General features: G+C 58.6%; 1 protein-coding gene across 1 annotated transcript in view; it reads left to right on the forward strand.

Moving 5' to 3' along the window:
* The first annotated feature begins 796 nt into the window (after window positions 1–796).
* The window catches only part of COL2A1 (collagen type II alpha 1 chain), a 30,669-nt gene continuing 5,951 nt past the window's right edge, over window positions 797–25,514 (forward strand). The window contains exons 1-41 of the mRNA XM_035002052.1: window positions 797–948; window positions 4,936–5,142; window positions 6,542–6,558; window positions 6,754–6,786; window positions 6,904–6,936; window positions 7,035–7,088; window positions 7,253–7,354; window positions 8,337–8,414; window positions 9,041–9,085; window positions 9,185–9,238; window positions 9,645–9,698; window positions 10,483–10,536; window positions 10,945–10,998; window positions 11,126–11,179; window positions 11,491–11,535; window positions 12,055–12,108; window positions 15,182–15,226; window positions 15,665–15,718; window positions 17,089–17,187; window positions 17,496–17,540; window positions 17,633–17,731; window positions 17,929–17,982; window positions 18,353–18,460; window positions 18,839–18,892; window positions 18,974–19,072; window positions 19,228–19,281; window positions 19,696–19,794; window positions 20,178–20,231; window positions 20,616–20,669; window positions 20,991–21,044; window positions 21,300–21,353; window positions 21,567–21,611; window positions 21,767–21,865; window positions 22,079–22,186; window positions 22,478–22,531; window positions 22,820–22,873; window positions 23,221–23,274; window positions 23,600–23,653; window positions 23,943–24,050; window positions 24,659–24,712; window positions 25,130–25,183. Of these exons, the coding sequence (XP_034857943.1) occupies window positions 864–948; window positions 4,936–5,142; window positions 6,542–6,558; window positions 6,754–6,786; window positions 6,904–6,936; window positions 7,035–7,088; window positions 7,253–7,354; window positions 8,337–8,414; window positions 9,041–9,085; window positions 9,185–9,238; window positions 9,645–9,698; window positions 10,483–10,536; window positions 10,945–10,998; window positions 11,126–11,179; window positions 11,491–11,535; window positions 12,055–12,108; window positions 15,182–15,226; window positions 15,665–15,718; window positions 17,089–17,187; window positions 17,496–17,540; window positions 17,633–17,731; window positions 17,929–17,982; window positions 18,353–18,460; window positions 18,839–18,892; window positions 18,974–19,072; window positions 19,228–19,281; window positions 19,696–19,794; window positions 20,178–20,231; window positions 20,616–20,669; window positions 20,991–21,044; window positions 21,300–21,353; window positions 21,567–21,611; window positions 21,767–21,865; window positions 22,079–22,186; window positions 22,478–22,531; window positions 22,820–22,873; window positions 23,221–23,274; window positions 23,600–23,653; window positions 23,943–24,050; window positions 24,659–24,712; window positions 25,130–25,183 (2,733 nt within the window). The 5' untranslated portion in view covers window positions 797–863. The remainder of the gene's footprint in view (window positions 949–4,935; window positions 5,143–6,541; window positions 6,559–6,753; window positions 6,787–6,903; window positions 6,937–7,034; window positions 7,089–7,252; window positions 7,355–8,336; window positions 8,415–9,040; window positions 9,086–9,184; window positions 9,239–9,644; window positions 9,699–10,482; window positions 10,537–10,944; window positions 10,999–11,125; window positions 11,180–11,490; window positions 11,536–12,054; window positions 12,109–15,181; window positions 15,227–15,664; window positions 15,719–17,088; window positions 17,188–17,495; window positions 17,541–17,632; window positions 17,732–17,928; window positions 17,983–18,352; window positions 18,461–18,838; window positions 18,893–18,973; window positions 19,073–19,227; window positions 19,282–19,695; window positions 19,795–20,177; window positions 20,232–20,615; window positions 20,670–20,990; window positions 21,045–21,299; window positions 21,354–21,566; window positions 21,612–21,766; window positions 21,866–22,078; window positions 22,187–22,477; window positions 22,532–22,819; window positions 22,874–23,220; window positions 23,275–23,599; window positions 23,654–23,942; window positions 24,051–24,658; window positions 24,713–25,129; window positions 25,184–25,514) is intronic.

The raw sequence follows: 25,514 nt of genomic DNA on the forward strand, positions 1-25,514 counted from the left end.
GCTCCAGATGAGGCTCGTTCTTCTCAAAGCTGGATGGGGGATGGGTTTGGGGCTGTTGTTCTGAACCTTCAGGTGGGAGCCAGGGGCCAGGTACTCCGGGAAGTGGCCAGAAGATAGGTCGGGGCAACTCCCCAAACCTGGTCCTGCCTGACTGGCTCCAAGATTTAGGATTCCAGATACCATCGCGAGCTCCCCGTGTGCCCTCCTTCCTGCCCTCCGCCCAAGGTCCCAACGCGGAGCCCCCCTAACCCTCCACCGCTGCTCCTTTCTACCACTTTGCCCGCTCCCTCCCAAGTCTTTTCCGTCCACGGTCTAGGGCTCGCGGCCTGCGCCTCTGCAAACACCCCCCGCCCCTCCGATCCAGGCAGAACTCCGAGGGGAGGGGCCGGAGGCCCCCCTTCCCGCCTGTGGTCGGAGGGGGCAGCGCCGCAGCTCTGGGTTGGGGGGAGGACAGCAGCCGTCTCTGCGCCCCGCCCGATCAGGCCACTCAGCACACTAGGGGTGGGGGTGGGGGGCGGGAAGCAGGGCTAGCGGAGAGGGGGGTCCGGTCCAGGCAGGTGCGGGCTCTGGCTGGGCCCAGGCCGGCTCCGGGGGCGGGGTCTCAGGTTACAGCCCCGCGGGGGGCCGGGGGCGGCCCGCGGTTTGGGCGAGTTCGCCAGTCTCGAGGCGGGCCGGGCGCATATAACGGGCTCGGCGGACGGGAGAAGACGCAGAGCGCTGCTGGGCTGCCGGGTCTCCTGCCTCCTCCTCCTGCTCCAAAGGCCTCCTGCATGAGGGCGCGGTAGAGACCCGGACCCACGCCGTGCTCCTGCCGCCTCGCTGCGCTCCGCTCGGGCCGGCTCCGCCAGGCCCCGCGGTGAGCCATGATCCGCTTCGGGGCTCCCCAGACGCTGGTGCTGCTGACGCTGCTCGTCGCCGCTGTCCTTCGATGTCACGGCCAGGATGTCCGTAAGTCGCCCAACGCCCCTGCCTGCCACCCTTCTGTGTCTTCCCTCCGCACCCTCCCCCCGCGCCCTCTCCCGCTCTGGAGCCGGTGTGTCCGGGTTAGAGTGGCTCCCGGGGTCACGGCGCGCCGAGACTTGGGTGCAAGATGCGCAGGAGCTCACCTAGCGGAGTTCTGCAAGTTAGGGGCTCTGCCCGAGAGTCCTCCGGTGCGGGTCGCAGCTGGAGGCATTTGCAGGTCTCTACGTTGCGCAGGAATTTGAAACGTGCAAAGTGTCGGGGGTTCGAGATGTTTGAGCACAGATTTAAGCGCACTCTCTTCCACCAGCTTTGATAATTAGGCAGGCGCACACGCACACAACTCACCTCCTCGAAGCACTCGGAGTTCAGCAAAAACAGGTCTTGGCCCATCGATCTTAGAAGTTGGAACGGGCACTAGCGAAGGAGTGAGGAAGGGCCAAAGGGCTGACCTCGCAATCTTGTCCAGGGGTTGGTGGCTGGAGGGTTCAAAGGGGAGTTAGACAAAAGAGATGCTCTGAAACTGGTGGGCTGAAATCCGAGGCCACAAAGACGCTTCGGAGAGGCGCTCTGAGACCTCAGCGCCTCTGGCAGTTTTCCTCCCCCTCCCGGCTGGCGCAGGAGCAAGGTGCAGCCCTCATTCTCATCTCGGCTTTCGCCCGGCCTCTAACGGGTGCAGAAACTTCCCGTCGGAGAGGCCATCTGAAAGGCGATAACATTCCAACCAGACTGTGCTTTTCAAACGCCCCAGAAAATAGCGCCCCCTCCCCGCGGTCTTCCCCTCCAAACCCCGGAGGTACTACAATGAGTTACTCTTCTAAGTTTCTGGAGCTCGCTGAGCCAGGCTGCGGGCTGTGGGTCTGTGTCTGTGTGGCAGGGGAGGGGGGCACAGTTGGTCGACTGCTGTAACAATTTCAACCGAATGTAGTTAGAGATAGCAGTTTTACAGTCTAGTCCAAAGGTGGTTCGGATCGCACCTTTCCATCGCCTCCTTTGGTAAAGTCCCACTGTCTGGGATTATATTCAGGACAAACGAAGCCTGGAAAGTGTATTAGGTAGAGAGGACTTTTTTTTTTCCCCACGTGTTTGGGCACGTTTCCGATGGCTGGGATTCCAGCCCTGTCTTTGTATGTTACAGATTGTAAATCAATCGCAGAAGAAACTTTTTTGGGGGGGAGTCACAATCCCTCTGCCGACCAGGCTCTATTTGGTCTCTCCTGCGAAGGCTCTGGGCCCAGGAGGACTTTCCCTTCATTAGAGCGGCTTTGAGGCGGGGGCAGGAGATTCTGGCCAGTCGTCGGGCGCTGCGCTGAACTGGCCGCGCGTTCCCGGGCACTTGTTGGAATACGGTGTGTCTATAAGTGATCCCGGCTCGGACTGACTATATTTTTGTCTTCATTTCGCACGGACACCCGTTACGGAAACTTAGTGCACAGTGAAATTAGCTAAGTGACCTTAAAATAATTCCCAAATTCTCCATCTGGTATTAGAAGCACTCACTTCAGTGGCAGAGCGCTCTCACCGCTGCAGCTTTCCCGGGAGTGAGTGAATTCCAGTTTCTTGGGCCCAGATCTTCCTTCTCTCCAGGGGGGAGTGCATCGGGGCGGTTGACTTCGCTCCCTGGCGCATCCCCTCCCCCGGATCAGTGGACCCAGAGAAGTGACGTGGGGGAAAGGCACGGTCTGCGTGGACGTCAGGGATGTCAGAACCCTAGAGCTCGGGCACGCCCCTCCTCCCATCTGTCCACGAGTTGGAGAAACTCACTGGAGGCGGCGTCTTTGACCCACATCTGCATTTCACAGCCCTCGCCTCCGAAAGTGCCCCTCGGCTGTGGGGAGAGACCTCAATCCTCCTTTGTGAGGCTTGTTTGCGTTGGGAGATTGGCAGCGATGGCTTCCAGATGGGGCTGAAATGCTGCCCGTATTTATTTAAACTGGTTCCTTGCGGAGACCTGTGAATCGGGCTCTGTGTGCTCTCGAGAAAAGCCCCATTCATGAGAGGCGAGGTCCGGTGGGTTCCCCCGGACTCCCCGACCCCCTCTCCACAATGCCCCCCTGTGCCCGCCCGCCGTCGCCTCCCGGGCTCCAGCCCTGCGCACAGCGGCGGCGGAGCAAAAACAGTTCCCCGAAAGAGGTAACTTTTTAATTGGCCTGCTACAAAGGAGCACTTTATACCGCGTGCGGTAACGAGGGGAACCGGATCAGGCGCGCCGGGATGCTATCGGCAGCCGTTTGGAACAGCAATTATGGAGGTGCTGGGCTCCTCCGTCCACACCTAGGGGATCCGGTTACGGGGCTGGCTCCTTTCTGGGGCAGTCATTTAATCCTACTTTTCACCCTCCCAGGGTCTGTGGGCGAGCCGCGTCCAGAGCTGCACCCGGGAGAGTCACCCAGCGGCTCCCACAGCCCGCGCCGCCCGGCCCCGCCCCCGCGCATCCCTGGGCCGCCCTTCCCAGCGAAATCCGATCCGCATTCGGGTGCACCCCCTTCTCCCGGCATTTTCTTTTTTCCACCCTGAGCCCTCTTGGGTGAGAGTGGGCTTTCCCTTAGTCCGGACGGGACACCATGAACCTCTCCTTCTTCCCCCTCCCCTGCCCCACCGCCCGCTTTCTGCAGTTCCAGCTATTTTAGCGGTGGGCGTGTCCCCGCGCTGGGACACGTGTACACCCTGGGATCCCCCCTACCCTCGCCGGGATTATCTGGCCTAAAGGCTGAGCGGGTTCTTACTGGTGGCAAAGGAAAAAAAAAAAAAAGGTTTATCTTTAGATTTTCAGAGCCTCCTTCAAGAGCCCCAGGCAGGCCCATTTCTTTCTCCGCCCACCTGGTTTGTGGCTCTTTCCTATTATTCATCCCCTGCAGCTGCCACTGCTTTGGGGATTTTGATGAGAAAAACAGCGCTGGGCGCTCCCTAGCACGTGGTGCGGGCTCTCCAGCCCTTGGCGCTCTCGGGAGCGCTCTTGTCAGCACAGGTTTCGTTTGCAGGGTGAATTCCAGACGGCAGGGCGCTAGTGGAGAGGGACTGGTCCGTGCCGTTCTTGGTCTGCCTTCTTGGACGAGGACAGGCCTGGACTGGTTCATCTTAGCCCAGGCCAGGCGTTCAAACACCCTGCGCCCTCCCCAACCCCCATATTGAGGTGTTGTCTTCGGATGAAGTTAGGGTCTCTCCAGGGAGGGGAACGGCGGGAGGTCAGCACGGGTGGGGGAGTTTGGGGGCTGGAGGGGGTGTCCCTTGGCCCTTCCTGCCGCCCAAGCATTCTGTTAGGCTGCTGGGGTCCCAAGTGTATTTATTGTCTGAATCGGCCTATCCTCCTCCCCGAATTGGTCCTGATTCTAATAGGATTTAAATAATGGGACATAATCCTGATTCTAACAGCTCCTCCTTTCACCCCTCCCACCCCATATATACACTTTTGGAGTCTGGCCGTTTATAGATTCTAATTTTTGTGGGTAGAATTTTCTACATGCCTTCTGCATTTTACCTGTCAGTTGTATTTAGCAAATCCCATAATTCCTAGAGGAAGGCAGAAACAAGGCCTCTGTACCTGTGCTGGGGTGGAGGGGGGGCGGTGTCTCTGTTTTCTCCTCTCCTCTGTCTTTGCGGTTCCTGAGTTCCCATTTGGGGTCTCACCCCCTGCTCCCACTCCAGCTTGCCCCTGCCCCTTCACCTCTGCCCCAGGCTAGATGCCGGAAGAGAATATGCGGCAGTAGCCCCGCCCCTCCCCTCCCCTTCACTGCTGGGTCTGGATTTTCAGTGGTGAATAGAGAGCATAATGCAAGGTGCTCAATAAAGGTAACTTGAAGAATGGCCTAGAAAAATAATTTTCAAGTCCTCCATGTTCGGGTGGCCGGAGCCCGCATTCTTCAGCATTTGAATGATGTCACGTTGACTGCAACCTCTTTCTCTTTTTCTCTTCTGGCTCCCCACCCCCTCCCTCCCTTCGCTCCCCCTGCTTCCCCTGCTGGGCCGTTGGTGCAGAGAAGGCCGGCAGCTGTGTGCAGGATGGGCAGAGGTATAATGATAAGGATGTGTGGAAGCCCGAGCCCTGCCGGATCTGTGTCTGTGACACTGGGACCGTGCTCTGTGACGACATAATCTGTGAAGACATGAAAGACTGCCTCAGCCCCGAGACCCCCTTCGGAGAGTGCTGCCCCATCTGCTCAACTGACCTCGCCACGGCCAGTGGTCGTAATTTATTTATTTCCTGTTCCACATAAATAAATTACTCGCAGGTGCAGCACATGCCCTCCCATGGATGCTGGTCCTCTCTGCGAAGCACAGGGACTGGTTATCCATGGGACCCCAGCAGCGGAGGCCAAAAGGAAAGGCCACTTCTTGCTTGCAGGTTGACCCTGAATGAGCCTGAGACACTTAGAAGGGTCCTTCCTCATCCCAAACCTCCCCCCAGATACACTTCCGACATCTGGAAGGACAGATGTGATTCCACAGAGGTACCCTCTCTGGAATCATCTCTGCCAATCACTGGGAGCCACGATGGAGAGCACAAGCTCTGTGGGCCCGACTCCAGACAAATTCCTCTATGACCCACAGCTCATCTTCTCTGTAGAAGGCCGCTAAATATCTGGTCTTTAGTGGGGAGAAATCTCTGCCGGCTAGTGGGGAGACAGAGGGCAGGCTCCCTCTTTGAAATATGGACCCTCCCTGGCAGTTTCCTTTTGTGTTTACCTCTTTTGGAGTTAACTGCCAATTAAGATGCGAGTTAATAAAAGAAGGCGGAGCTGGGTGCTGGGAGGTGGGGCTGGGCGAGGACCCCGCAGGCTGCATTCCGGTGCAGTTTATTGACTCTCAGCCAGAACCAGTGCTGCGTAGTGTGTCTGTGACCCCTCCCCAGCACTTGGACACAGGCCCCATCTCCCTGTCACATGGGGGGGTCACATGCCTAGGCCCCTTGGGTGGCCCTCACTGTCCCCCTCCTACTCCAACGGAGAAGAAAGTGGAAAGTGAAGCAAGGAGTTGCCTTTCCTTAACACTTCGCCAACACTGGTGACCTGCTTTTCTGGTCCAGATTTCCGGGTCATTTCTGAGGCCCGCGTGCAGGAAGTGTTGATTGCCTCCCCACTTTGCTGCTACAGAGGGGGGCGGGCTCACTGATTTGGGATGGCCCTGGCTGCAATGCCCTAACTCCCATGCCCTGCTGTGTTCATGTGCTTGCTTCGAGGATACCCAGCTTGAACGTAAGACCCCTCTGACCACCTAACTCCTCTTCCGGGAGGGCTCGGGCTGCGGGAAGGGTTTCCTACTCTGTGGAGAGAGAAGAGACTTGGACCTTCCGCCAGCTTTTGGTGCTTCCTATCTTGGAGCTAATTAGATCGCTTCGTAGGCCCTGCTCCATTCTTTTGCATGCTGACTGCTTCTTCCATAACAAAGTCTGGGTCAGCTCCCTTCCTCAAGGGACCTCAGCAACCCCAGGACCCCAGTGACCCTAACATCCCAGCAGAGGGGACAGGAAGCTGTCCCCTTCCGGGGTTGTGTCCTTGTTTGTTCTGTTAAAGGGTGTTTGCGCAATGAGAACTCGTACTTCTTCATCTCACAATTTTTCATTCTTCTCTTTTTCCATTTGCAGGGCAACCAGGACCAAAGGTAAGGGCTTTTTCTTCTTCTTGTTTTTGGGCTTTCTTCAGAAGCAGTGTTATGCGCGCCCAGCCTGTGGTTGGTAGGCAGCAGCAGAGGGCTGTTTTAGGGGATACCTCAATGCTTGGGCTGCGGGGCAGGGTTTTTGTGCTCGGGGCTTGGTGCGCTTGCGTGGCTCCATCCTCAGATTGTGCCCTGTTTCAGGGACAGAAAGGAGAACCTGGAGACATCAAGGATGTAAGTACACATTATTCTCATACCAGTTGCTTCTCCTGCTCTAACTGGGTCAGCTCCTTGGACTCCCTCTAATACACCATCCTGTGCATCTCTCTCTCTCTCTGTCTCTCTCCACAGATTGTAGGACCTAAAGGACCTCCTGGGCCTCAGGTAAGAAAGGGAGAAATCCCTTCCTCCATCTCTTCCTCAAGTAACTGATCTGCAGGCCCCTGGCCTTGCCATCATCTCAACATTTTCCTCACCTTCAGGGACCAGCAGGTGAACAAGGACCCAGAGGTGATCGTGGTGACAAAGGTGAAAAAGTGAGTTGAGAAATGCTCCCTGACCCCCCCGTGGCCTCCCCAGGTCCTCTGAACGTCTTCCCCTCCCCCCATGTGCGTGACCACCACCTCAGGGACAGCCTGTGGCTGGGTGGTTCTTGCATCAGCCCTGCTTCACTTGGGTGCCCCTTTCTCTTTCTACCAAGGGTGCCCCTGGACCTCGTGGCAGAGATGGAGAGCCTGGGACCCCTGGAAATCCTGGCCCCCCTGGTCCTCCTGGCCCCCCTGGTCCCCCTGGCCTTGGTGGAGTAAGTATCCTTCTGTCCCCTCCCTTCAGGCTGTCCTTCCAGAACTGTGGCTTCTAAATTGCTACTCACACTTACCTGGCCGGCTCCCACAGCCTGTCCATGGGCTTCTCCCCAGGCCTGTAATTTAGTGGAGTCACATATTAGGCCTGAGACCGTGGCATTCAGGGATGACTTTTTTCACTCACTGGGTTTCTGCAAAGAAAGTCTTCAGGTGCCTGGCTTCCAGGCATCTGTGCTGTGTGGTTGATTCCTGGGCGTGGGCGTGGGGGTCGAGGGAGAGGATGACTGGGCGCTTGTAGTTACTTGGAAGCAGAGTGACCACTGTCCTTGGAAAACATTTAATCCCGGTCCTTGCCAGGTCCATTCCAAGCTACTATTCATTCTCATGAAAGAGGCCCACTGAGTGAAGGTGTGTGGCAAAAGTCATTTTTGGAATTAAGCCAGTCAACGGATCATATTATTGTCCAGTTTTTGCACGTTTGCCGTTTTGATGCTTGCTAGGTTATAAGTTCTTAAACTTAAGAGGCTTGCACATGCCTACGCCTTCCCTTGCTGAAATATTTTAAGGCTGTTGATTTTAGTCTTTTGCCGGGCAGTAAATTCCTGGGAATCAAATAAAAAAAAACAAACTTTAAAGTGATGTTTTAGTTCTATTTCTCAATGTAGGTTGAACAATGTATTTACTATTTTAGAATTTAAAAAATAATTCTGTGCAATGAAATGCGGGTAACTGATACTCCTCCAAATAGCATTTTATCTTCCAGGGAAATGATTATGCCACTGGCATCTCGTAACACATTTCCAGAACGATTTTTCAGGAATCATTGGCAATTCTGTTCAATGCTAGGTTAGTCTCCAACAATTAGAGTTTATCTAAAATAGAGGGCTTTTTTTTTTTTCTATCCCAATTTATAGCTTACCTAGTTGAGAAGGAACAACCTGGGGCCTCTCAAGCTCCTAATGTTGTTGGGTTTATTTGCAGAACTTTGCTGCCCAGATGGCTGGAGGATTTGACGAGAAGGCTGGTGGCGCCCAGATGGGAGTGATGCAAGGGCCGATGGTAAGGAAAGACACCAGTTTTTTGCAGCCAAAATGGCAGGAGGTGGCCCTTAGCAGAGCCAGAGAATCTGACAACCTCATGTTACAGATAATTGCTTAGAGCAGCTCTTCTCTATCAGTTATATAACCTCCCATGGGGTTAGCCCCAAGCATTTGGTTTTTAATGGTGATGGATGCCAGTTCTAATGACGCGCTGGAGTGACCAAGAAGAATGAGGATGGAGAGACACATCTAGGCTGAGGCTGGAAGGCCAGCCGCTATTGCTCTTGGAATGAGAACTGAAGAATGCAGATAGTAGCCACTGTCCTCCAGCACCCACAGGACTTCCAGCAGGAAATCTCAGGCCTGCAGCTCCAGCTTGGCACAAGCTAAATGAAACTCAGACTTTAGTAAACATGGCTGTGGTCCAGGAGAAAGCAAGGCCAGCCTCTCTATCCAAATGGTGCCTATAAATAAATAGATTGTTGCGTGGGGAGTGGGAAATGAGAAGGAGCAGCCACTGTAGGGCCCCTGCCCACAGAGTAACTGTCTGTCCTTTGTCTGGGCCCCTGGCTGGGAGGCGGGGGCACGCTGGCGGCCGCTGGTGAAGCATTTCCAGTGAACACCCTCCTCTTCTGTTTGCCGCAGGGCCCAATGGGACCTCGAGGACCTCCAGGCCCTGCTGGTGCTCCCGTAAGTACTGGGTCTTTCTGCTCCGTGCAGTGCAGACGCATTCAAGCTCTCTTGTGTCAGTCTGTGGGCTTAACCTGGTGTCCTCATGTTACTTTTTAGGGACCTCAAGGATTTCAGGGCAACCCTGGTGAACCCGGAGAACCCGGTGTCTCCGTGAGTACCTGCATGGGCCCTGCCCTCCCCCCAGGCGGGGGGGGAGGGTGTCTCCAGTGATGTACCACGCAGACACCAAGACTGCCCAGAGCTTTCCCAGTGGAGGGCCCCGAGATGCTACTTAGCTCTGCCGGGATCTCTCCCAGAGAAGCCCAGGTGGCAAGGACCACCAGAGCTCTGTCACAACAGTCCCCTTTCTGGGTCACCCTTGGCCTGTGCTTCCTTCCAGGATAATCAGCTCTGCACTCTTGCTTTCTCTCAGCACAAAGTGGGCTTCCCCCCCACCCCCATCTTTCTTCCTTATGGAAGAACTTAGATTCCAAAGGCTACAATCCCGAAGTTTTGTCCACTGATTAGGTATCATCCCCCTCCAACCATCTCTTAAACTTTCTTACTTCGTTTGTAGGGTCCCATGGGTCCCCGTGGTCCTCCTGGCCCCCCTGGAAAACCTGGTGATGATGTGAGTATCCCTGAGTAGTCGAATGAGTTGCTGCGTCCTTTGAAAGGGTGTGGGGAGGATGTGCGTACTGGGGCAGTGATGCGGAAGCGCCCTCAGCCTGGCCCAGGGTGGAAGTGTCCTTAGGGGCAGGACTGGTCAATCAGAGCCACAGACTCTGTCTACCATCTACATTCCCACTTGTAGCTTAGCTTACGAGTGCCTGGGGACTGCTTTGGACCCATTGGGAAGGGAAATGATTAAAACATCATTAGCTCCAGGAAGGGAAATTGAGAAACGGGAGAAAGAGAGGGAAAACACAGGGGGAAAGATGTTGAGAAGGGAAAACAAAAGGAAGACGCTCAACAGCCCAACATTATCTTAATTGTAAATGAGCTAGGAAAAGCACAGCCTGAGTCAGGATGTCTGCAAAGGATGCAAACGAAGTGAAAAGATAAGAGTTGGCTCTGGAGCTGTTCTTATGAATCACATTAGACAGTGAAAGTCTCCCCGGGTAAGGTAGCCTAGCCCAGTCTGCAGAGCCTCGGAGGGGAGAGAGGAGAGTCCCCTGGGGAAGCTGCAGGCTGGTCGGGATGGAGGAGCTTGCCCATGCAATGTGCAGCTGTCCGAAAGAATACGTCATGACCCAGGAAAGGCATTCAAAGTCCGGAATCCCAAGGAGGTGAGGGAGATGAATAAGCAGGTGGGCAAAAGGCATAGAAGATGGGGAGGAGAGATGCGATCTGGAGCGCGCCCACTACGCTAACTTGTCTTCTGCTGAAGCTGAAACACATCTCTCTCCCTTCAGGGCGAAGCTGGAAAGCCTGGAAAATCTGGTGAAAGAGGCCCCCCTGGCCCTCAGGTAGAGCGCCCCCCCGCCAGCCTCAAACCTTGTTCCGAGTCTCCCTCCTTTGCAGCTGAGGCAGTGGCCTCACACCCAGCGCGTCTAGTTCAGCTAGCTCACTTCTAGAATGGAATTCCAACAGCCCCTACACACCTCCGCCCTCATGCTGATGTGTAGGATCCTCACACAGGCCCACGGGGCGGGGGGATGCTGGGCAGCTGTTGTTTACACCCATTTTGCATAGGATGGGGCGAAGCATAGTAAGGGGGAGGCTCTGGGATCTACTGCAAGAGCTGTCTAAGTGCTGGGCTCCTGACTGCCCTGCCAGCCTGAGGGAGCTGGCTCCGGAAGGTTCTCTAGCAGAGCAGGGCAGCCGTGACTCAGCCCTCTGCTCTGCGCCTTGAACATCTCCTCTCTGCACTGCAGGGTGCTCGAGGCTTCCCGGGAACCCCAGGCCTTCCTGGTGTCAAGGGTCACAGAGTAAGTATCATGGACAAGGGTGTTGGAAGGAAGTTATTGCCCAGGGGAGAGAAAAGCATTTGGGGGCATGAATCTTCCTAATAGGGTTTCCCAGAAGTGTGATGGAATGTTTTCTCTTGTCCTCTAGGGCTACCCAGGTCTAGATGGTGCTAAGGGAGAAGCTGGTGCTCCAGGTGTGAAGGTAAGGACCGAGGAGCACATGGGGATGGGGGACAGAGGGAGATGATGAGACACCTTTCTTTCCAGTCAAGGAGATCCTATTAAGCCAATGAGTTAGCACATCAGGTCAGCTTTGGTTGGGAACACCCAGTCCTACATCCTGCTGGAAGAACGGCAGGCTGGGAGAGCTCAGGGAGTTGTCCCTGGCAGAACTGAAGTTTGGGGGGTCTCGGTGCTAGCTGAGTTGACCAGAGCTTTTGGCTTCTTCCTTGGGAGTTTTCTGGGGGCTGCCAATGGGGACCTGCTCACTGACCCTGTGCATCTTTTTCCCAGGGAGAGAGTGGTTCACCGGGTGAGAATGGTTCTCCAGGCCCAATGGTGAGTATGAATATCACCCCCTGGGAGGGCCTCCAGACACTCTTCAGGCAGCTCCTGAAGCCTAGCAGATGGCTCTGCTATAGAAACCGCTCCCTTCGGGCAAAGTAGATATTCAGCTTTGCAGATCTGATCTGATTATGATTAGATCGAAAAGGTAAATTTATCGAATAGATGATTTGTTCAAGTTGCCCCAGCATTTCCTTGACATAGCCCTATGTTAAGATGCGTTTCAGTTTTAAAAAATTCCGTCTCTTCTCAACATTTGGGGGGGTTCATCTGTGGCACGAAGCGGGACGTGCCGGTGACAAGGCTCCCAGTAGCAACGGGAGCATTGGTGGTTCTGCCTGGGCAGAAACACCTTGGATGTGACGTGGGGAGACCTAGACGAGTGGCAAGATAGGCTCAGGGGCAGCCACACCTTTGCCTCCTGGGCATGTGCGTGCTCCCCGCTCTCGTGTCTGGGGAGGACTGGCAGAGTGTCATTGAGCCAGCTCATGCTTGTGTTCTGGCGTGTTCCAGGGTCCCCGCGGCCTGCCCGGTGAGCGAGGACGGACTGGCCCTGCTGGTGCTGCAGTGAGTAATGACAAGGCCAAAGCCACCATTTGGCCCATACTTCGGAGTTTACAAGACACTTTCATATAGGGCTACCCTTGACCCTCCAAGCCACCCTGGGAGGTGTAGAGCGTATTGTCATCCTGCGGGGATGGATTCGGAGTGTGCCTGTCACGAATTCCCAGGCCCGGTCTGCATAGTTGAAGGACTGGGGTGGACTGTGGAAGGGTTGGTTGGTGGGGGCGGGGCTCTCCCTTAGCAGCTGGGATTATTCCGGTCATCCCCTCACAGCCCCCACGCACTCCCAGTCAGTCCAGTTTGAAGTTATGGACAGACTTCAACTGGCTACAGTGCCGTGCTACTTTCTGGTGTTGAGATGATGCTCTAGAAGAGTGTTCACAGTCTCGCGTCACCTCATAGGGCCTTTATACTTGACATCGCTGCTGTGGCTGGCAGTTCGTGGCCGCCGTGGCTCAGGCACTTCCTAGGGTCAATACCTCATGTGCTTCATCTCATCTAATCTTCCCTCAAATCCCGTGCAGTAGAGTCTATTCTCCCCATTTTATTTTATTTTTTTAAGGATTTTATTTATTTATTTGAGAGTGCGAGCATGAGCAGGGGGAGGGGGAGGGGCAGAGGGAGAGGGAGGAACAGGCTCCCCGCTGAGCAGGGAGCCCAACCCCACCAGAGGCAGGGCTCCATCCCAGGACCCTGAGATCATGACCTGAGCTGAAGGCGGATGCCTAACTGACTAAGCCACCCAGGCGCCCCTATTCTCCCCATTTTAGAGAAGAAGAAACTGAGGCCCAGAAAGGTTAAATTGCTTAAAGCCATGCTCGGCAGCCTCAGAGTCTGGTGGCCTCTTGCTGATGGGGGCAGGGAAGGGCGTGGGGATCTGCAGGGCATTTGCAGCCAGAGGAGCATGCAGGTGTTTAGCTCTGACCCCTCAGCGGTAGAGAGCACTTGCAGGCGCTCGGTCAGGCGGGTGATGTGATGAAAGCTGTGTTTAAGAAAGATTATGCTTTCTGTTGAGCTCATACCCCAGCCACCCAAGCGCCGAGGCCCCTCCTCACAGGCCCTTGCGAGGCTGGCCTAAGTAAATCAGCTTCACTCACTCTGCAGCTTTCCAGATAATGTATCTGTTTGGCAGAAATTTCCCTCAAAAGCAGATCGGTGACATAACAGGCAGCCTTGACCCCCATTTGTCAGCCAGGGCTGCTGAAGGGCTTTGTCCTGGAGTCACTTTGTGTGAGGGGATTAGAGAGGGCTGGGGCTGCCAAGAAACACTGCTATTTCGGCGGATTATTCGGACCTGGCTTGTAGCTTTTTGGCCAGGCTCGAAGCCACGGTGGTTGCACCCTGTGAGGGGCAAAGATGAGCTGCATCCCTGTTCTTCCTCCTTCCTGGCCACAGCAGGCCCTGCTTCCTGCTCCTCCTTGCTGGTTCCTGTCCCCACAGTAGTCTGGCTGGCAGGCCTCGCATAGGATCTGGCATAGAAAGTTGACAACGTCACATCGTTCCAAGTGCAGGCCTGCTGTCAAGGCTGGGCCCGGGCCTGGGCTGGGCTGGCCTCTGCCCGCTGTGGTCACGTGCCGCCTTGGGCCAGACGGTGCCCTCTCCCAGCCGTGCTGCAGGCAGAGCCTCAGACGCCAGCCCAGCGCAGGCCTCCTGGAGCAGTGCTCAGCTCCCCTTTGCCCATGCTGGGCTCCAGGCCTCTTCTCTGGCCAGCTGCTGGAGGGAGGGGCTCCAGAGTTTCCCGAAGCAGCCAGCCTGGCCCAGAAGGGGCTCTGGCCAATGCTGAGGCTTTATGTGCCCTCTGACATTTTTTTCTGTCCAGTCTCCTCTTGCTTTCCTGTTTAATACCCATCTGGAGAGTCTCTGTCAGGAGAAATGGACCATAGCCAGGAAGAAGATTTGAGTCTTTTTTAAAACCTGAGCTCCCCCGAAAGCATCCTTCTTCAGCACCCCAGAAAAGGTAGAGGCAGGCGGGCGGGGCTCACCTTGGGAAAGGTCGCCTTCTGGCTGGCTCTGGTCCCCTGCCAAGGACCAGGGGCCAGGCCTAGCTCCGCGCGGCCTAATGGTTCCTGGAGTTTGGGTAAAATTTCTCTAGGTCCTGAGGGGCTTTGAGAGAGAAACTGGGGAATGCTCACCACAAACCTGGGGGGGAAAAAACCCTCAAAACTAGTCCTAGGGGCTCCTGGGTGGCTCAGTCGGCTAAGCATCTGACTCCTGGTTTTGGCTCAGGCCATGATCTCATGGGTCATGAGATCGAGCCTCATGTCAGGCTCCTCGCTAAGCGAGGAGTCTGCTTGAAGATCCTCTCCCTCTGACCCTCCCCCCACTCACGTGTGGTCTCTCTCTCTCAAATAAATAAATAAATCTTTACCAAAAAGACACACAAAAAATTAGTCCTAGAGAGAAAGAACTAGCAGCCTTGTCTTACAGTGTAAAGGACTCTCAGGGGCATGAGCTCAGATGTGGTCCTCAGGCTGTGCCCAGTGCCGTGTCCCCCTCACAGGGCTTCTTCCCGGCCAGAGGCAGACATCCTGTGCATCCTGTGGGCATCTGTGTTTCCTGGTTGTCTGGAGGGGGTGGGAAGGGGGCGGAGCCCAGAGGCATCCTGGAGTTAACCAAGGAGAGGCCTTAACCAAGCCTTAACTAAGGAGGTTAACCAAGCCCCCCGAAAGTGTTTCCCACTGCGAGCAGGTGGGAGGAATTGAGTTAGGTTTGCTGCTTGGCTCTTTCATTTTTCTTTGGCTCAGTTCACTGAGTCTTTAAGTGATAACTTGGCCTTGAAGTTGGGGATATTTGGGGTCTAAATGAAAGTTTCAGAAATGATGGAATAGCGAGGAAATCACCCAAGCTTTGCCCACTGCTGCCCGGCGGCGCGCTTCCTTGCAGCCCCCACGGAGGGGTTCCCGGCTGTTCCTTCCTGTGGGGCTGTCCTGCCCTGGCGCCAGGCCAGCCTCACCTTCCTCCCTGGGGCCCCGGGGGCCCAGCGCTGCCCGAGTTTTCTGTGGGCTGGACTGCTGACCGGGAGGGCCTGGCCGTGCGGGGCTTCTCACCGTGCCTGCTTCCTTCTCCCCTCTCTCAGGGTGCCCGGGGCAACGACGGCCAACCAGGCCCCGCAGGCCCTCCGGTAAGTGCCTTTTACCCGTGGTGCATTCTCCTGAGCCCTGTTCAGCACAGCGGAGCGGGCAGGGTGGGCCTTCCAAGGCGGAGGAGCAGGAACGCTTTCTCCCTGTTACCCTAGTATGTTGATAACAAGCTTTGAAGTGATGGGTCATTTTTCTTAGCCACGCTTTGGGCATTTTTTTGAGGAGGGACAGATAGGGAGGTCAAAGAATCATCTGCTTCTCACCATATATACAGTTAGATGCTTTGCCTTGGGAAGCCAGGCTCAGGGACACTGGCCGTGGGGACAGTTTTCATCCAGGGACTTTGAGCCACAAGGGATGCAGAGTCAAATCGGTACAAAGGTGGGGAGGAGTGTGAGGTGTGGGGGTGGCTCACTCTGGGGGCTGGAGAAATACTACCCAGAAACGGCATTCACTTTCCCCCTCCTTCCTTCCTCCAGGGTCCCGTGGGTCCCGCTGGCGGTCCTGGCTTCCCTGGTGCTCCCGGGGCCAAGGTATGTGCCCTGCCCCTTTTCCCCTGTTCTTGCTGACTGCCCCCCAGACAGTCCCCCCTTCCCTTCTGAGGGGTGTCTCCCACCCCCACCCACTGCTGCTCTCCATGGAGGCAAGGAAGGGCCAGGCGTTTCACAGCTCCTGGCTGGAAGGGAAAGTAAGCCGGCAGGATGCAGAGCTGGGGGTACAGTTCCAGCTTGAGATTGGGGGGGAGGCAGAAAATGACGGGGAGACACCAGAGATCTGGGAGGGAGCAGAAGACCAGGACCCGAAGGGAAGAAGGCAAAGCTCCGCAGCCTCTAGCCCCGGAGGAGAGCTGGAGGATGGGGGCAGGGAGATGGCTCCGAGCTTCCCCTGGGCCCTGCTTCAGCTGGGGGGCTCGGCGCGGCCCAGCAGTGCTAACAGAGTGCTTCCGAGGATTAACAGGGGCCAGGGGGAGGCCAGCCGGTTCAGGGAAAGGCCCCCGTGGCCCAAGCGGGGATTCCGGTGCACACGTTCCCCGGGAATTCTCTCCCGAGATGAATAAGGAGCCTCCGTGTGGTCACTGGCATCAGGTTGCCTTTCCCCTCCCGGGGGTTTCCGTGGCAACCAGACAGTGTCTGAGGCCCCTGGGAGCTGGGTGAAGGAGACCCATTGTGAGGAGGGACAGCGGAAGGTGAGGGGGCCTGACCTTTAGAAATAATAACTACAGAAGTGAAGCGAGAGCGCTCCGAGGAGAAACCTGAGCAGGCCCTGCCCGGCCTCCGGCTCAGCGGCCTCCCCAGGGCCGTCTGCGGGCCACACAGCCCAGAGCCAAGCTGCTTGTGCCTTTCAGGAAAACAGGGAGAGTACAAGCAGAGGCCATCTGGGGGGCTTGCGGGGGCTGCCAGAAGCCGAGGAGAATCGGGCCGCAGCCCAGCTTGCTTTTACCCTGGCTGCCTGGCTCGCTTCGAGCCGGCCCGGGCCACAGCCTGATACGAGTGGAGGGGTGCCGGGAGCCAAACTGTCCAGGGCCTCCGTTTCCTCAGGAAAAGCACTGGGTGGACGGGGGGCAGGTAAAGGCTGCCCACCTCGGTTGCCCGCCCATCAGCCCACGGCGCTGCCCACTGCGGGCAGGAGCCCCCAGCAGGGCCTTTCCGAGGGGCGCTGATGGGGCCCACAGAGGCGTGCATCTGCCACCGGGGGGGGGGGCGGTTACGGTGTCGAGGGGACACGGCGAGCGCAGGAGGCGGGAGGACAAGGTCGTCAGGTCGGTGCCTGTGGGAACGCGCGGGGATCACGCCTGCACACGGTGGGTGCGTGTGTGTCTCAGCCTGCTGGTGCGTGCCTGTGGCTGGCCCGCGAGAGGTCTGTGCCCCCCGTCTTCTCATTCCATCCCTCCGTCTCTGCCCAGGGTGAAGCTGGCCCCACTGGTGCTCGCGGTCCCGAGGGCGCTCAAGGTCCTCGCGGCGAACCTGGTACTCCTGGGTCCCCCGGGCCGGCTGGTGCCTCTGTAAGTGCAGCTTCCCTTTGGCCTGAAGCACCTGGGGTCTGTGGCCCTGGCTGCTCTGGACTCTGTCTATTTCTGAGAGAAGTGGGGCCCCAAGCAGAACCCCACCCACCAAACCTTCATTTTGGCCCCGCACTTGCATCCTGAGCTCTAGGGACACCTCTCCCTCCAACCTCGTCCTCCCCTTGAAACGTCCAGCAGGGCCATGTCTGCAATGGACAGCCCTTGGATCTGCAGCCTGGGAGGGCTGGGGGGCGGCTGGGGCTTATTCTTTGCTTCTTGGTTTATAATGACACCATCTTCTTTTTCAGGGTAACCCCGGAACTGATGGAATTCCTGGAGCCAAAGGATCTGCTGTGAGTGTGGCCCTGGGACTTGGCTCGTGCAGGTGGGTCAGTCCCTCCTTGCTCCGTCTCCTGATGCGCCTCTCTTCTACTCATGCTGACAGGGTGCTCCTGGCATTGCTGGTGCCCCCGGCTTCCCTGGGCCCCGTGGTCCACCTGGCCCTCAAGGTGCAACTGGGCCTCTGGGCCCGAAAGGTCAGACGGTAAGGCCCAGTGTGAACCCCAAGTCCCACCAATACCCCTGGAGTCAAACCCTGCCATCCCTCCTTCCTGCGCTCACACTGGCGTCCTTGTGGGGGGGAGGCGGGGGAAGGAAGGGGCTGCCTTTAAGGGTGTCTGGAGGTGGGCAGGGTCCATGGAGAGAACCTAGTGTGAGAACATGCCTCTCTCTTTTCCCAAGGGCGAGCCTGGTATTGCTGGCTTCAAAGGTGAACAAGGCCCCAAAGGAGAACCTGTGAGTATCTGCCCGCCAGCTCTCAGGCCCAGAGCCATCCCCCAGCCCACGGCCTTGCTCCTCTGTAGCCCTGTCCCCTGATCTGGGGCCTCCTCAGGTTGTGCCTGGAGGAGGGGACATAACAGGTTGAGAAGCGGATGCAGCTTAAGCTCCCATCTTTGGTTTGACCAATTTGAACAGTTTCAACTTTCCACCCTCTCTCTTCCCACTGGGCCACGTCTGCTCTCCCTGGGCCGATCCCTTATGGCCCCTCTTCCCCAGTCCCCAGCCCTAAAACAATAGCCAAGGCCTCTCCCTCCCTTGCCAGGCCAGGGACGGACCCAGCGCCAGGTGAAGACTCACCCTGTTTCTCTTTTGTGCTGCTTCTCAGGGCCCTGCTGGCCCCCAAGGAGCCCCTGGTCCTGCTGGTGAAGAAGGCAAAAGAGGTGCCCGTGGAGAGCCTGGTGGTGCTGGGCCCGTCGGTCCCCCTGGAGAGAGAGTAAGTGGGCTGGGAGTTCCCACTTTCTGTGGGGTGTGTCCTGGACGTGGAAGTTGAGTCTTTGCGGCTCTGTGTTCTGGCCAAGTCCTGTGGCCTGAGTATCCGATTCCTCTCTTCTCCACTCACTGCTGTGGGGACAGGGAGCCCTCCTTATTTGTGCCCCCCACCCCCAGGATGGCATGAAACAGTTTGAGCTATGCCCCAGGACAGGCCCGAGAAGTTAATCTCTCAGAATCTTGCCGGCCATAGCTACCCACCTACAGAAATGGTGGTTTGTGGGTTGGTGGGATTGATCTCCTGAAGCGGGCGAGGCTCTCTGTATGGCTGGGTCAGGGGCCATTCTAACTCACTACCTGTCCTCCTCCCCCTTCCTTCTAGGGTGCTCCTGGCAACCGTGGTTTCCCAGGTCAGGATGGTCTAGCAGGTCCAAAGGTGAGTGGGGGAAGAGGGGCTGGGGTGCCTGCATTGCTGGTCAAATGGCCTCCTGCTGACTCCCTGCCTCCCCTTGTGTAGGGAGCCCCTGGAGAGCGAGGGCCCAGCGGCCTTGCTGGTCCCAAAGGAGCCAACGGTGACCCTGGCCGTCCTGGAGAGCCTGGCCTTCCTGGAGCCCGGGTAAGTAGCCAAGCTGCTTTTGCTCTTGACTTCCAGCTCTGAGCCAAGTCCTCGTGCCCTTCCCCACCTGCTCCCTCCAGCCCTGTGCGGCCAGGATTGAGAGGACCTGGGGCCTTCCCTGACACCCATCCTCTCTCTCTCTCTCCTGAACAAAGGGTCTCACTGGTCGCCCTGGTGATGCTGGTCCTCAAGGCAAAGTTGGTCCTTCTGTAAGTCTCCCATCTGGGGTAGTTGGGAGGGGATATCCCTGGGGAGGCAAGTAGGACGAGAGATGGGAGTTTGGGTGGGGGTAGCTTGTGCCTTTTGAGGATTGGGGAGGGGGCAGATGGTGGGCATCAGGCCAGGTGTGGAGCTCTGCAAATGCCATCCTCGTGTGCCTTTGTGCTTTGGGGCCTTTCCTTGGAGGAGGACAAAGCCTGGCGTGCACTGTTAGGGGCTACGCTCCTCGTTTAAGCTGCGCCTTGTTGCTGCCAGGGTCCGTGTGTGTGGTGTGGGCTGCTGGTTGAGACCTTGATCAACCCCACGTGCCGTGTGCCCGCCAGCACAGTGGGCACTTGGTAGATGCTGGATGCACGAATGTGGTCGGAGTGTCTACGTTCTGACTATGGCGTCCTCTGTTTCAGGGAGCCCCCGGTGAAGATGGCCGCCCTGGTCCTCCAGGTCCTCAGGGTGCTCGTGGGCAGCCTGGCGTTATGGGTTTCCCTGGCCCCAAAGGTGCCAATGTAAGTCACAACCCGCCCTTCCATTTCCTTGCACACAGTGAGACCTCCCTCCTCGGCCCTAGAGAAAGGACCGGCTCCTGAGTAGAGTTAACCCATGGGCAGTTAGGAGCAGGAGCCCTGGTGCCATGGGCAGCTTGGGCCTCCGTGTCCTGCAGGAGTGCATGTGATCTGGGGAAACCTGGGGTTCCTGAGAGCTTCAGGGCCTCAGCCATGACATCGTTCCATGGGGCAGTGCTGTCTCACTCCCGAGCACGAGAGGGTGCAGATACTCGGCTTGAGCTTTTGCTGCCCATCAGGCTATGGCCCCGAGCCCCAGTCTCCCCAGCCCGCTCTAGCCCCCCCCACCCCAAACCCTCTTCATGGTCCTGCCCTCTTTCCTCCAGGGTGAGCCTGGCAAGGCCGGGGAGAAGGGACTGCCTGGTGCTCCTGGCCTGAGAGTAAGTAGCCTGCCTCACTGTCTGCGTGTTGGTGCTAGCTGGACACGTGCAAGGGGAGCCCCATCCCTCGGCCTGCTCCCGGGGTCCTAGTCAGCAGTGGGGGTTCCTCTGGCTGGGGTCCCGCTGCTCTGGGCCCTTTGGGGGTCCACACAGGGAGACTTCCAGCTGCTGTTGGTCAGCAGTCCAGGGAGAGGAGGAAGAGTCCCATGCTGAGAAAGACTGGGAAAAAAGGGGCCCAGGGAAAGAAGGGGGTAGAAATGGAATTTGGGTTGGGGAATCATGGAGGTCTGGAATCTCTGGGCCACCAAGTGTACCTGCTCAGCACTGGGGTCTGCGGAACTGAAGGATGTGTGTCACGCCATCACCTTTTCCTCCCTCCTCTAGGGTCTTCCTGGCAAAGATGGTGAGACAGGTGCTGCAGGACCCCCCGGACCAGCTGTAAGTACCTGCCTAGCCTCTCCAGGTGGCCCTGTGGGCATGGGGTGGTGGCACGGGGGCCAAGGCACCTCAGGCCCACCTAGCATGATGAGGATCTGGGCTCCTCTGGGACACCAGACCCACCCTCAGCCAGGGCAATGTGGACCCCCCCCCACTGTTTCAGGGGTGCAGATCATCGGTGGGAGAATAGCGAGGGAAGCTTTTGTGGGCAGTGCAGGAAGGTGTCTGGGCAGCCCTCCTGCTGCCACCGCAGTCCCCTCTGGCCAAGGCTTTCCGATTCTCTGCAGCACTGGCTCAGGTCACCTTTGTTTCCCTCTGCAGGGACCTGCTGGTGAACGAGGCGAACAGGGTGCTCCTGGGCCATCTGGGTTCCAGGTAGGTGGCTGGACTGGGCCCTCTCTTCAGTTCTTTCCGTGCCCAGGGCTCTGTGGGAGCCCCATGGGTCTCCAGCCCTGCACTCTGGGGACAGGAGGGCTGTGTGTGAGTGCACCCCTGGTCCTACCTCGGTTGTGCAGACTCCCGAGGGGGACAGGGGGACGAGGCTTCCCTACGGTCCCCATGCTGGGGCTCCCTGGAGGGCTGAGGCAGTGGACTCACTCCTTGGCTAATGCATGTCACTTTGCCCTCTAGGGACTTCCTGGCCCTCCTGGTCCCCCAGGTGAAGGTGGAAAACCAGGTGACCAGGTGAGTACAGGGCTCTTTGAACCTGCAGTTTAGAAGGGAAGATCTCTTCTGCTGCCCAGGAGGCAAGGGCAGGAGGGCTCCTGGGGCCCCAGGAGGCCGGGAATGTCTGGGGCCACATCCCAGCTCAGCCTCCAGTCCAGTGCGAGGGCTGCTCCGCCCTGGCTGGGGGACAGAAAAGCTTCCCTCTCTCACATATTCTTCTTTGTTCCCCAGGGTGTCCCCGGTGAGGCTGGAGCCCCCGGCCTCGTGGGTCCCAGGGTGAGTGTTGGCCATTTCTGGTGGCCCCCCGGGCCTGCCCTCTCCCTGTGCCGTTCCGCAAGTGCACTCCGTTCTCTGCCCGCCACACCCCTGCTTTTCCTGGGGCCTCTGCCCCCTCGCTCTCACCTGATTGCTCCATGGTGTCTCTGCGACAGGGCGAACGAGGTTTCCCAGGAGAACGTGGCTCTCCCGGGGCCCAGGGCCTCCAGGGTCCCCGTGGCCTCCCCGGCACTCCTGGCACGGATGGTCCCAAAGTAAGTGAGGCTGTTGGGGTTGTGGGGGCCAGCCCGGGAGGCCCTGCTAGGGGAGGCGGGGTGGGGGGCGGGAGGGGCTCAGGAGGAATGAAGATAGGAGGAGGGCAGACGTTCGAAGACAAGATGGCAAGGAGGTCTGGCTGAGGAGGGGGCTTGGGCGCTGGGGTCCTGGGCAGGTGCTGCCCACCACAGACTCCCTCCCCTCCCCCGCAGGGCGCATCTGGCCCGGCTGGCCCCCCTGGGGCTCAGGGCCCTCCAGGTCTGCAGGGCATGCCCGGAGAGAGGGGAGCGGCGGGCATCGCGGGGCCCAAGGGAGACAGGGTGAGTACCGGCTTGGCCGCGCCTCCTCCACACTCACCCCTCCCGCCTCCCTACGGCACCTGGCTGGGGAAGTCCCTCGTTAACCCTCTTGAGGACCTTGGAGACCCCTCTGGCCTTCTCTTTGCCCTCTAGTGACACCCTCCCCCCTTCCCTCCATCTCAGTCCTCTCTCTCACCCTGAGCCCACAGCAGATCCTGTTGGGCCGGGGGCTGAGCTCTGCCCGGGGCCTCAGTGAGGGTGGGACTGAGCGGGAGTACCCTCCTGAGGTGGCCCGTCTGCTTTATCCCCCAGGGTGATGTTGGCGAGAAAGGCCCTGAGGGAGCGCCCGGGAAGGACGGTGGACGAGTAAGTGAATGCTGGGTGCAGGCACCCTGGCGGCCCCATGGGTCTCCAGCCCTACACTCTGGGGACAGGAGGGCGGTGTGTGAGTGCACCCCTGGTCCTACCTCGGTTGTGCAGACTGGGCAGCTCTGGGCACTCTCCCAACAAAACCGGGGCTGCAGGGTGGGGGGCGTTCTGGGGGCCTGGGGAGGGTGTGCCAGGGTCCACCGGGTGTGAGGTCCTAGACTCCCTGCTGGGCTCCAAGTCCTGGTCAACTCTTCTGTCCCCCTCACCTTTGTGTCTTCTCCCCAGGGCCTGACTGGTCCCATTGGCCCCCCTGGGCCCGCTGGTGCCAACGGTGAGAAGGTGAGCTCCTCTCTCTGGCTCGCCTCCCCCATCATGCCAAAGACTGCGGTCTCTCCTCACTTAACACCTGGTACCCTCCTGCCCACGGGGGGCTGCAAGCAGTGAGGGGTGGGAGTCTTCTTAAGAGCAGAGTCTCTGGCTGTGTGCCCTGGGCAGCGGAGCCACTGTGGGGCGCGGGGCGGGCGGTAGACCTGCGCTCAGCAGAGGCCCCAGGAAGGCGGGCCTGAAGCAACCAGGAGAAAACAGGCCCTCCCTTGTGAGGCCTCCTGCCTGCACTTGGCTCTTGAAGGGCCCCACCCGGACCCCCATCCCTTATCCATGGCTCTTGTCCCCCCTCCCCGCCTTAGGGAGAAGTTGGCCCTCCCGGTCCTGCAGGAACTGCTGGTGCTCGCGGCGCCCCAGTGAGTATCTGCCCCGGAACCGGGCCCTCAGCCTGGCCCTTTGGGTGTGGGGGTGCGAGGAGGGATGAGAAAGGAAGGGAGAAGGCCTGTCCTCCCCATGGTGTGGTCAAGGTGGAGGGCCTTCAGGTTGCTAGATCCTCTGAGCAAGAGAGGCTTTCTGACTTGGGTCCCTTGTCTTTAGGACGGGGCTTCCCGGAGGCTACTTTTGGGGGTCCTCCCTCTGGGGAGGCTGGGCAAGGGTGGGACCAGAGGGCTCTGGCTTACCGGAGGGAACAGAAGCAGACGGCCGTGGGGCCTTACCTCTCCTGGGCCTCTTCTCTCACAGGGTGAACGCGGAGAGACTGGACCCCCTGGGCCCGCTGGATTTGCAGGGCCTCCCGTGAGTGTCTACCCTCCTTCCCAGCCCTCCACTCAGGCCAGCTCGAAACCTGGCGGCACCTCGCAGCCTTTGGGGGTGGGAGGGACAGAATTTAAAGACGGGAGTGGCCTCTTCCTTCTCCCCTTGCACCTCCACACTGACCTCACAGACCCATCTTAGAGCAGCCTTCAGGCCAGGGTGGACAAACACTCGCTCACCCACCCACCCACCCAGAGCCTCTGGCCCTTTTGGAAGAACCTGGAGTATTTGGCTTGACTCTCATTCCTCCGCCTCCTCCTCCCTGGGACAGGGTGCTGATGGCCAGCCAGGTGCCAAGGGCGAGCAAGGAGAGGCTGGCCAGAAAGGTGATGCTGGTGCCCCAGGTCCTCAGGGCCCCTCTGGAGCTCCTGGGCCTCAGGTGAGTAGCAGTGAGCTCCCCCAGGAACTGTTCCCATGGGCAGGGATGGCTGGGTGCCAGGGGAGGGGTGTGGACAGGTAGAGAATGGCCAGCAGGCCTGTGGTGTGTAGCGCCCCCCACCTCCGCCGAGTTTCAGCCTCTCGGCCTGGCAGACTCCGCCCCAGCCGCAGAAAGAAGAGGCCGTGGGGAGGAAGCTCTCCTCGGGGACAAAGGTTCTAAAGTAGCTAAATTGACTTTCATTGTCTTGGGGCTGGGGTGTGGGGCCAGCAGACACAGGGTGCAGGCTGAGACAGAGAGCCTGGGACAGAGCAGCCAGGCTCCTAGGGGGAGACTGGGGAGACATTGGCCCAGCTCTGCAGATGCCCGATGGGCCTTTCCTCCCTGAGGTCTCCTAGAATGTGAGTCTCTCGTGGCAGGGGTGGCACAGGCCCCTCTGTGACGGCTTCTCCAGGCTGGGATTTTAGTGCCAAGAAGGTTACATCTTTGAAAACCTAGCTCTCGGGAGTCCATTGTTGGGGGTGGGTGTCAAACAGGCCCTATGCCCAGAAGCCCATAGCCCTCCTCTGGGTGACCGGGCCTCGCTGTGTCCCTCCCTCCTTCCTTCCCAGGGTCCTACTGGTGTGACTGGTCCTAAAGGAGCCCGAGGTGCTCAAGGCCCCCCGGTGAGTGAGGTCCCCTTTCCTACCAGGTGGGGTGGAGGGTACTGTGGGGGCGGCAGCTTCTTGTGCCTCCACTCTGGCCTCAGCTCACAAAGAAGGCCTGGCCAGAGGCTCCCGCGCTGGTGTTCTGGGATCGACTCGCCTCCTTCTTTCCCAGCCTAAGCCCAGCCCACAGCCACTGGGGGAGGGGCTCTCGCTGCTGGCGTGCTGTGGTCCTGGGACGTCTCTGGCTGGGGACAGCCCCCTGCCGGAGCTGGAGGCAGGGAAGCTATAGCTTCCTGACCGAGGGCCAGACCCCATGGGCCCTTCCCCCCCTTGCTAGCTCTCCTTGCCCCTTTCGGCACTGGCCTCGGAGACCCCCGCCCCCCTCGGATTCTCGGGCCCCCTGAGGGACTCACGGCTGCTCTTCCCCTCACACAGGGAGCCACTGGATTCCCTGGAGCTGCTGGCCGCGTCGGACCCCCAGGCTCCAATGTAAGTGACATCCCGGGCTGGTTCCTCCCGCCCTCCTGGCAAGAGAGGCACGGACGGCTGGTCTGGAACCTCCAACAGGCTGGCTCCCATCCCTTCGGACCCGATCCCCCTCCTGGGACGAGTAGTAGTTAACTGATCACGGGGACCTGTTCTCCTTTCAAACAGCTGGGAGCAGGGGCTGTGGCCCTCTTGTTGGCCAAGCGCAACCCTCCCTGCTGACTTGGGCTTGAACGCTCAGGGGGCCGGACAGGCGGGCACAATTGCCTTGCCCCGTTTCTTGAGCACGTCCTGTGTTCCCGGCCTGTACAAATTCTGCATCTCGCCCCTCGGG

This window comes from Mirounga leonina, unplaced genomic scaffold (assembly GCF_011800145.1).
Source record: "Mirounga leonina isolate KUSES-001 unplaced genomic scaffold, KU_Mleo_1.0 Mir_126, whole genome shotgun sequence".
NCBI classification, from domain to species: Eukaryota; Metazoa; Chordata; class Mammalia; order Carnivora; family Phocidae; genus Mirounga; species Mirounga leonina.